At 38.4% G+C, this 10704-nt stretch overlaps 1 protein-coding gene across 1 annotated transcript; it reads right to left on the bottom strand.

Moving 5' to 3' along the window:
• Nucleotides 1-364: 364 nt before the first annotated feature.
• LOC117397824 (chitotriosidase-1-like) lies at nucleotides 365-9390 on the bottom strand. Its single transcript, XM_033996715.2, has 11 exons — nucleotides 9362-9390; nucleotides 6961-6993; nucleotides 5763-5967; nucleotides 5255-5311; nucleotides 4689-4854; nucleotides 4130-4254; nucleotides 3564-3681; nucleotides 2847-3032; nucleotides 2506-2625; nucleotides 2144-2285; nucleotides 365-1726 (listed from the first exon to the last, which is right to left on the bottom strand). The coding sequence occupies exons 1-11, from the start codon at nucleotides 9384-9386 to the stop codon at nucleotides 1590-1592; spliced, it is 1314 nt and encodes a 437-aa protein (XP_033852606.2). The 5' UTR covers nucleotides 9387-9390; the 3' UTR covers nucleotides 365-1589.
• Between the last annotated feature and the right edge of the window lie 1314 nt (nucleotides 9391-10704).

Below are 10704 nucleotides of genomic sequence, written 5' to 3'. Positions count from 1 at the left end.
GAAGACTCATCTATACATTAAAGATATACACCTTTACACTCTGAATTTGCTTGAAATGTATATTTTTGTGTATATATATGTGCAATTTGGGCAAAAGAACTGAGAACCAAAGCTAAGATATTTTATTATAATACTTATATAAGTTATATAAGTTATTATAGTACAGACATGCATAGACATGCTTCTAGTGTGATATAGAAGAAATATTGCTTTGTTACATTTGTTTTTAAGAAAGTGTTTATTGTTTATAATTAACTAGCGTGAATTTCTAATCACTTTCCAATTGTAGGATTTTTTTTCTTCAACGTATATATATATATATATATCTATCTATCTATATCTATATATATATATATATATATATATATATATATATATATATATATATATATATATATATATACATAGCTTCAGTCCAAATAATACACATTTTTTATTCAAAAAATTTACATCAAATTCTAGTCTTTGTGCTTTTCTCTACATTAAAATATCAAGCTGCTGTTTCTGTTTGCCCGGTGCCACTGTTCTGGGTTCTGTAACCCCTAAAATAATTTTGCCACTGAACGGTACTTCTTCCTGTTGTTTTCATTGCATAACTTTTTTAAATGTTTGATCAAATGCATCAGGAAGGAAATATACAAAAATAGACCCAGCCAAAATATACAGCTGTGGCTATGAGAGGATGTGGGGTATATAATGCACTTTCTGATGCTGTGCTGTTATAAAGTTGATTATTGATTGGTTAGGTGGCATGCAGTTATGGGTAAAACTTTACATGAGGTGTCTCTAATAACTGTATTTACATAGTAGTTACTTAATTATAATGTTATTATGCATAGCACTTAACATGTAAATCTTTTTACACAATATATGTAAGAGTTAGGGTTAGGGTTGGGGATAGGGTTATATCATACAAAACGATGCACATATGGCAAGCCAAATTATCAATTTAGAGATATCTCAAATTGCATTTTAAGATATCTTGAAATATTTAGAGATAGCTGTAAATCACTTGCAGATGTAAATTAATATGAGGTAAATAAACCCTTTTGAAGATATTTCAATTTCATTTTGAGATCTCTAAAAATAAAGATATCTCAAATTGATTTAGGAGATATCTTTAACTGGATATCCTCTAAATGTATTTATTTGATTTAGAGATATCTTTTAAATATTTGAAGATATCTTCAAATATTTAGAGATATCAGGAAATGATTTAGAGACATCTTAAAATATTTTAGGGATATCTATAAATTTGAGATATCTCTAAATGATCATTTGGCCTGCCATATGCATAATAACATTGTAATTATGTGTAAGTACACATGTATTTAGTAAGTAATTACTATTGGTAATACATAGTCATTAGAGACACTGAATGTAAAGTGTTACCCACATTTGTGTCAATAAATGTACAAGAATAATGTAATAAAATACATTTGGAATAAAAATGTTCAGTATTAAAACAAAGTTCCATATCTTTCAATGTGATTCAACTTTCTAATTAGTCGCTTTCAGGGACATTCAAGTTGGCAGTTTTCTGTTTTCCAATTAATTGGTTTTTACTGCAGGAAGCAACCATTTTCCCCTTAAAATAAACAAACAAATACAAAAATAGATACATAAATCAGTCGTGTTAGAAGTATCCTGGAGGAAATGGTGGAGGAGATGGCTTCTAAAGGAATCTTTTGGGTAGTGGCGCTTGTTTCTGGTTTAAGAACGATATCTGAAATACACACATTTCAAAAGAAAGAAATGAATTCTGAGTATCACTGCTTCCCTAGTTAATAACTGTATCTTAGGAATATAGTCTGTTTCTGACGGACTGACGCATCTACCAGCAATATGGCTCAACCGTTTATAATACCACAAGAGTGTAATCAAGGTTTTAAAATCCATATTCTTGCCTCTTATTAAGCAATATAAGCAATGGCTCCCTTTTTCACTATTAAATATCTTTTGTTTTTTTGCTTGAATATTTTCTTCAATTACAGATATTTCAAAGCTTATGCTACAGACGAAAGGTATTGAAAGGGAAACTTGGCCTGTTATGGATGCACGAGGAGTGGGGTTGACTGATATTGTCCAAATATTCCCTGAACAAGTAGATCAAGAATGAATCACTAGAGAAATCCATACATACCTGCGCTTGTGATATTCAGGTAGCTTCTCAGTTTCTTCATGAGGGGGTAGGTGCCATTGCCACAGAACTCTCCACTGAAATCATCCAGATCCATTGAATAGATCATAACTCCACCCAGCCCTTTGCTCTTCATCCACTCAACCTGAAAGAAGATACAATATCTTACATGTTAATGTACAGTCCTGTGTGTGTTCACTGCCTACAACATATTGCACTACAATTTACAATAACAAGTTTATTATAACAATAGACTACAGTATATATCTATATTTTATGATCAATTCCCATATATGAACAAAAGCTTGAATTCCATAAGGTTCATGGGCTTGTCTTTAGGTGTGTAGAACCTTTACAATACTCACTTTCCAATGAAAGCTTTTCTCATCATCATAGCCAATCCACTGGTTGTCTTTGAAGACAAAGGGCACCTTCTGGTCTGCCAGCCAGAGAGAAGTGGCCCCAGCACTAAGCTCAGAGCAGACCTGAAAGATGCACGTAAAAGAATAGATGAATGGATACCAGCCTCTTTACCATATTCCCTACAGCCAGAACCAGCTGCTACACAGTCTAGAGAAGCGAGGAGAGCAGAAACTCTAATGCCCTGATCCATTTTGGATCATCAACCCTGATTGGGTGAAATATCATCTATCTCAGCTCTAATTGGTTGAAAGTAAACCAATCCGTGGGCCTGATTGGTTGATACCTCATAGTAGGACCAGAATCCAGCCTCTTTGGTATAGATTCCTGGTTTTCCTGTTCCAGTGATGGTTGCACCCACGCCATTTTTGGCCGGGTCAGCAAGAGTGAAGCATCGGCCATAGGTCGGGAAGCCCAGGAGCAGCTTGTTCGCTGGTGCTTTGAGAGCCAACCAGTATTTAATGCCAAATTCCTATGGAGAGGTAAGATTAGGGTTAGAGGCCAGAGGATATACTGTACAACTTTAACATGTTGGTGTTAATGTCTTGAGAAGAAGGAACTTCAGTCATGTTCTCAAATATTGAATGCAGTGAATGAACGTAGGGACCTTATACAGCATATTCCGGGAGTCAGATTTACTGTAAATTAACCAATCAATCAAAAACTTTATTTATCCAGATGAGTCAATTGAGAACAAATTCTCATTTACAATGACGACCTGGCAAGAGGCTCACACCACCACAGCAAACAAAAAAAACCCATCTAACTCAGCAGCAAATAAGTAGGCACGGATGCCAGTCAGCAATGAGTCGCTCCCACAGTTAAAAGCACCCTCAGATATGAACTGTAATTAATCGATCATGCAGATCAGATGATTAATTGATCAATAGAATGATTAAAACCCCTAAAATATTATATATATTAAGAAAAAATAGAAAAGCATTAATTACATTGCTTATGCTGTAATTGTCCTGCACTGGCACAAACCCCAAGTTTCACTTACCACAGTTGCTTGGCTGTCAGGTTTGTCTGCCGGTGCATAGAGCGGACTGTGGTGGCCAGTGACCATCGTCCAAACACCATGTAAATCATAGGCCATCACACTGATAAAATCCACATACCTGGGGATAGAGAAGCACAGTCAAAATTGCTGTAACAATTATCATGTAAAAGAACTCAAGCACATCGTATCTTATTACTGTTATGTGTGTGATCTAACTTGCTTTTCAATCATTATTAGAGACGTCAAAACAACATTGTTATCATTTAAGCACTCTAAAATATAGGACTCTCAAGTTTCATTTGCGTCCCAGATTTGTGACATTAACATTTTCTTTCTTTATTACAGACAGGAGTTAAATTGCTTTGAAAATATTCCTCAGCACCTCATACAGTAAAGTTTTAGACCCACCCACACTTTGATTTGTAGATGGACAGAAATGTTCAAAACTATGAATTGTTTGAGAGATTTGAATGCCTGTCTGTTCATTATATAAGCGCACACACACGCACACACACACACTCTTCGGTATTGAAGTACTCAGTAGTCAGCTTGCAGGAGGGACTCACTGGGGGAACTTGTCCACCTCATAGGAGTTGTCAATGATGGCTTTCTCTCCAGACACTGCCACAGAGATCAGGAAGGAAGGCTTGCTGGAATCCTGTGCCTCCTTCGTGAAGGCAGAACGCAGCTCCTGTTTAAAAGACCGCAGCACTCCTTTAATACAGGCCATCTATTGTTATTAGAATATGGTAGAACTTTACAGTCTGTCTCTAATTACTGTGTATTTACATACTAGTTACTTAGTAAATACATGTGTACTTACACATACAATTACAATGTCATTTTGCATAGTTACAATGTACTTACTGTGTATTTGTTTTTGCATGATATAACCCTAACCCTATCCCATGTATCATGCAAAAAACATTTACACGTCAGGTACTATGCATAATAACATTGTGATTATGCGTAAGTTCACATGCGCTTACTATGTAACTACTATGTAAATACACAATAATTCAAGACACTCAATGTAAAGTGCTACCAAATCGTGTACATTTCCTGAAAGTGAATGTTCCCTCTAGGCTCCATTAGGAACCCCAAGGTAGTGGTCACTGTCCTCACATTTAGAAGCAGAGTGAAGCGCTGTTTGTCTTCAGCAGGACTCTCATTCTTGTTTGGGAACACCCAGTCAACGTCAAGCCCATCAAACCCGTACTTCTTGAGGAAGGCTATGACCGAGTTGATGAAGGTGGCTCGATTATCTGAGGTGGAGACCATTTTTGAGAAGCTGCAACAGCATGGCGAATGCCGGGTTAATCTCTCTCACACCACTTTGGGAGGTAGGCAAGCGTCTGCACATTAACTGAATCCTAAACCTTTAAATTAATCCCAACATTAATCAGACTGCCAAAACTTCAGTCCCCTAGCAGGATGTTGAAATATTATTTTCTAAGACAATACATTTCAAATGGTTCACTGAGTACAAGTCAAAGACCTGAGTTAAATATGACCACAATACCATTACTGGCGGAAAAGATAACTCAAAGTATGTTATCGAACAAAGTGGGAGCAATTATTTCCAATATATATATTTTTGGTTATTGAGCTGTATAGCAGGGTCTATGCAGTTGGTCTAAAGGGGAGCATATCTAATACCCTGATACATATAAAACCAGGAGTAAACTTACAGTTTTACACCAAAGTTCCATCCTCCTACAGAAATCAGGGTCTTCAGTCCAGTGTTTCTGGTTTAAAAATAAATCAAATGTAATGAAGATAAAAATAAATATCAGAAGCATACCCTTTTGTGTGTGGTAAATAGGCTGTCCCTCATAACACAAGTTCATTTATTTGAATGCAAATGGAATTTCTTACATGTATACTAGGAACATGCTTTTCTGGCCAGTGCAGGACCAACACAATGTGGCCTTAATAGGTATGTGGCTTTACTATTGAGGGGACATTTTTAAAACATTTGTCAAAGAATTTTAGATGTTATTTATTTCAATCTTCTTTTATGCGAGCAGTTTGTTGTAATTGTTATGTTTTTTTTGTTTGTTTCAGGAAAAGCTGCAGAGTAAAACTCTTTGTTTTTTTACACTGTTCTGCTAACCTGTCTAGGTGATCTATGGTGGTTTTTTGTTTTGTTTAAAATTTAACAAGGGCAACTTAGAGCAAGAGTGCCCTGTGACTTACTTGAGTTTCAGAGCGTTGATTTTTTCGTAGGCTGTCTCATCATTATTCTCGTATGTCGTCAGTACCAGGCTGTCATTAAAGGTTGCGATGGAATAGATGATATGGGTGCAGATGGACGGGTCCACATTTTCAGGCCCAAACCTCCCCTTGTCTGGACGGTACTGAGACCAGCTGTTGTAATAGCACACATACTTGTGGCCCCAGCCTGGATAAAGGGAATGGGTCATCATTTAATAATAATAATAAAAAAAAACACATGAACATAATTTATTTAACATCATGTAATCAAAGAAACTGCAAAATAGCAAAAATAATAATACAATATTTCATGTTAGATTTCGAAATGTCACATTTTTCAATTTGCATGATGTTTAAATTTATCAATTTCTACAATATTTATTAGTAGGAATGTGGAAAAATTGTTTTACAGCCTTGGTACGCTAGTAAAAATGACAGTGCCTCGGATAAGAGGGAAATATTCGGATGCAGATGTTACGTGCCATTGATTGGGACTCAGTTGTAAACATGAGGAAAGGACAGTTTTGTTTGAAAATCAGTGGATTTATTGAATACCTGACGATAAACACTTCTTAAAGACAATTTCGAGTACGAGTAGCACATTTGTACCCACCCCTATTTAACAGGAAACATAAACACACACCCAAAGACATTTGTCCGATCCAGGCCCTACATACTGTAATCCCGAGATTCTCAATCCTGGTCCTCGGGATCCACTTTGTCTGCTGGTTTTCATTCCAACTGAGTTCTCAATTACTTAATTGCACCTTTAATTGTACTATTCATGAGCTTAAGACCTTTTTAATTGTTTTCAGCTTTTAAACAACAGTTAGAGATTTCAAGTTAACTGTATGATTTTATGAGTAACTTGAAATCTGCAACTTTTTAGGAGCTGAGTGCAATTAAAAAGGTCTAATTAAGCACATTATTAGTTCAATTAAGGGTTTAATTAAGTAATTGAGAACTCAGTTGGAATGAAAACCAGCAGACACAGTGGGTCCCCGAGACCAAGATTGGGAAACCCTGCTGTAAACAAAATATGCAACTGGATACACTGAAGCCGACTGTATAATGGTGTATATAGGTATACAGATGTAGCTTTAAAAAGGCAATGGACTGGGGTTTCGTTTTGGTTTGCATTTTTCTGTTAAAAAAAAAAAAGTGAATACTGCAGACTTACCAAGATGGAGCTGTAGCAAGAGCATCAAAGCAACTGAAATGGAGAATGGATAGAGAATAGTGAGATGTATATGCACTGGTCTGGTTATTGTAACAGAAATGATTAGAAATGAACTGTGTTTCTCAGTCATTCACAATTCACAAATATTTCCTCTGAGGTTAGAGGGTTTTGAAACTCACTGACTACCAAACCCTATGTAGTCAAAGGCAGTTTCATGAATTAGATTTAGATAGTTAGGGCAGCAGTGTGGAGTAGTGGTTAGGACTCTTGACCAGAGGGTCGTGGGTTCAATCCCAGTTGGGGAACACTGCTGCTGTACCCTTGAGCAAGGTACTTTACCTAGATTGCTCCAGTAAAAACCCAACTGTATAAATAGGTAATTGTATGTAAAAATAACATGATATCTTGTAACAATTGTAAGTCGTCCTGGATAAGGGCGTCTGCTAAGAAATAAATAAAAGCCTTTATCACTCCCCTCCTCAAAAAACCTACCCTCGACCCCACCTCCCTCCAGAGCTACCTCCTACCCTTCCTCTCCAAAACCCTTGAGCGGACTGTACACCGCCAGCTCTCTGCTTTCCTGTCCAACCACTCTCTGCTCGACCCTCTTCAATCTGGCTTCCGCTCTGCTCACTCCACTGAAACCGCCCTCCTGTCTGTCACCAACTCACTTAAATCTGCCCGAGCTGCCTCTCTCTCCTCTGTCCTAATTCTCCTCGACCTCTCTGCTGCCTTTGACACTGTTGATCACTCTATTCTACTATCATCTTTCGCTGACCTGGGGATCTCTGGCACTGCTCTGGCCTGGTTCTCCTCCTACCTCTCCAACCGCACTTACCAGGTAACCTGGCCTGGAGCAACCTCCACACCTCACCCTCTCTTAACAGGAGTCCCCCAAGGGTCAGTCTTGGGTCCTCTCCTGTTCTCTCTCTACACCCGCTCCCTGGGCCCCCTCATCGCATCCTATGGTTTCTCATACCATTGCTATGCTGATGATGCTCAGATTTTCCTCTCCTTCCCCACTTCTGACTCCACCATCTCCTCCCGTATCTCTACCTGTCTGTCTGCTATTTCTTCCTGGATGCACTCGCATCACCTCAAACTCAACCTCTCTAAATCTGACCTCCTTTTCTTTCCCTCCTCCTCCCCCTCCTCTGATCTCTCTATCTCTGTTCCTCTGGAATCTACCACACTCTCTCCCTCTTCCTCCGCTAAGAACCTCGGAGTCACCCTGGACCCCTGCCTCTCTTATTCCCAGCACATCTCCACTCTGGCACGCACTTGCCGATTCTTCCTGAGCAACATCCGAAGAATCCGACCCTTCCTCACCAACTATGCCACCCAGCTCCTGGTCCAGGCCTTGGTACTCTCCCGCCTAGACTACTGCAACTCCCTCGTGGCTGGCCTCCCTGCATCCGCCACCCGTCCGCTCCAGCTCATCCAGAACTCCGCTGCCCGCCTGGTGTTCTCTTTGCCTCGCTTCTCCCACGCAACTCCACTACTCCGCTCACTCCACTGGCTACCGATCACCGCTCGCATCCAGTTCAAGACTCTTGTACTAGCCTACAGATGCCTTGACCAGAGTGCACCCGGCTACCTTCAGACCCTCATCTCTCCCTACACCCCCACTCGACCTCTCCGCTCCGCCTGCACTAGAAGACTGGCTCTACCTCCTCTACGCTCTCCTGCCTCCAGAGCCCGCTCCTTCTCCACCCTCGCTCCGCAGTGGTGGAATGACCTACCTACAGATGTCAGGACCGCCCAGTCCCTGACCACATTTCGGCGCCTCCTTAAGACTCACCTCTTCAGACAGCACCTGTAGAACTCCTCTCAAATGCACTTTATTTGCTTTTATCTGCCCCCTATTTTACTGCATTTAATTCTGTACTTCAGAGTACTGTAATCTGCCAAGTGTTTAATCTGTAGTATTTTGTATTTAATCATATCTTGATGTGACTATCACTGTCACTGTTATCTGCTGTATTATTGAATTGTATTTTGTCACACTTGTACTTGCTTGAACCAAAGTCATTGTATTTATCTTGCTCTTATTGTATTACTTGTACTGTAACACTTGAAATGTATTTGCTTATGATTGTAAGTCGCCCTGGATAAGGGTGTCTGCTAAGAAATAAATAATAATAATAATAATAATAATAATAATAATAATAATAATAATAATAATAATAATAATAATAATAGCTAGATAGACAGTTAAATGGACAATATAATGTAATATAATTTCCTTTGCATTTAATTAGTGTAATACTAAACATAATGTGAGTGGTAATGTGTACAGTAAAACAATTGATCAAACAAAAGATATTGAAATTCACATGAACAATCTGAATACCTTTTGATACAATAATATAATATAAAGAAACATGCGAGAGCACAGTACCTGTGACCAGCCGTGTTGCCGTCATGTTGGTGTAGTTGAGAAATTGCTTCCTCCCGCTCTCTTTATATATCCCCTCACAGAAACAGAAACGCTAATCGCCCAGTTGTGCAATCCCTTTGACTGCTCAAATATTTACAAAAAATATTTTGTTTTTTGTCATGAACCCCATTGGCACACCTGGAGCCTGAGGCATACGTGTTTTGCTTACCATTCCTTCTTTGAAATCTATGGACAACCTAATTATTTAACCTTTAGAAATAATTGCCTGATTGCTATTCATAAAATAAAGATCACTTCTGATGTTCCCTGTCACGAAATCCGCGTGGTCAGATTTCTTTACGTACTCTTATGAACTGCTCAGCATACACTCTTATCTCAGGGGAGACGTTAGGAGGACAGAGATGTTATTACTCCTAGTGGGATATAGTTCGTGCTCTGGACCCGCAGTATATTCGGATGACTAATATAGAACTCAAGAAATTGACAGACTCATGTATTTAAAGTTTTTTACGAATCGGAGTATGATCAGTACTCGTTCGGTTTATTAACGGTTAAATATTGGATAGAGTAGCTACAGGCTACGTCGTATCCCCAGCTGAAAGACACACTGGGCAGTCCAGTGTCTTAACAGATATCAACGTTAACACTTTAATACATGTATATATGTGTTAATCAAGGCCGACAAGCAGGCCAAGAACACGTCACCTAAAGTACCCAATGGTCTATTTCAGCACATTCAACAAAACTCTCTCTTATTTCTAAAACATAGCGTGAGTCCCTTATGGCAATACATGCAATACATGTGAGATAAAATAATAATAAGAATTGCTTAATGCTTACCCTTTAATATAAATCGTAAAAGGATATGGCTGTCTTCACCAGGCAAATGAAACTGAATTCAATCAGCTCAACTGTGTCGGTTTGCAAAAGATGGACCACCTTGCCCTGTCTGGGATGAGTGTGGTACTCCATTGAAATTACTCTGGAGTTAAATAGGTTTTTCGTCTCATTGGAATAAATGGGATGCCTCAATTAAATCCAATCATTAATCAGGTGGGACAGTTCTTATCCATTCTACAAATAATAGTTTTCAAAAGATCCGGACTAACTTTTCAGAATTAATAGGTGTCATGTACTCAATAAATTCAATATCTCATTTCTTGTCTAACTCCAAACCTATGATCTCATTTCTTTGCTTTCCTCCGAGCCCCTCCTTTATCTGAAAAGTTAAGTGAACCAAGGTTCCCAGGATCTTGGTTTATAATATAATATAAAAACACTACTGCATGCAAAACACTAATTTTATATGTGTTATATATGAGAGATGTTCTTAATATGTGACA

This window comes from Acipenser ruthenus, chromosome 30 (assembly GCF_902713425.1).
Source record: "Acipenser ruthenus chromosome 30, fAciRut3.2 maternal haplotype, whole genome shotgun sequence".
In the NCBI taxonomy this organism is placed as follows: domain Eukaryota; kingdom Metazoa; phylum Chordata; class Actinopteri; order Acipenseriformes; family Acipenseridae; genus Acipenser; species Acipenser ruthenus.
Note: the sequence above shows the minus strand (reverse complement) of the source record. Positions and strands in the feature narration are given on the sequence as shown.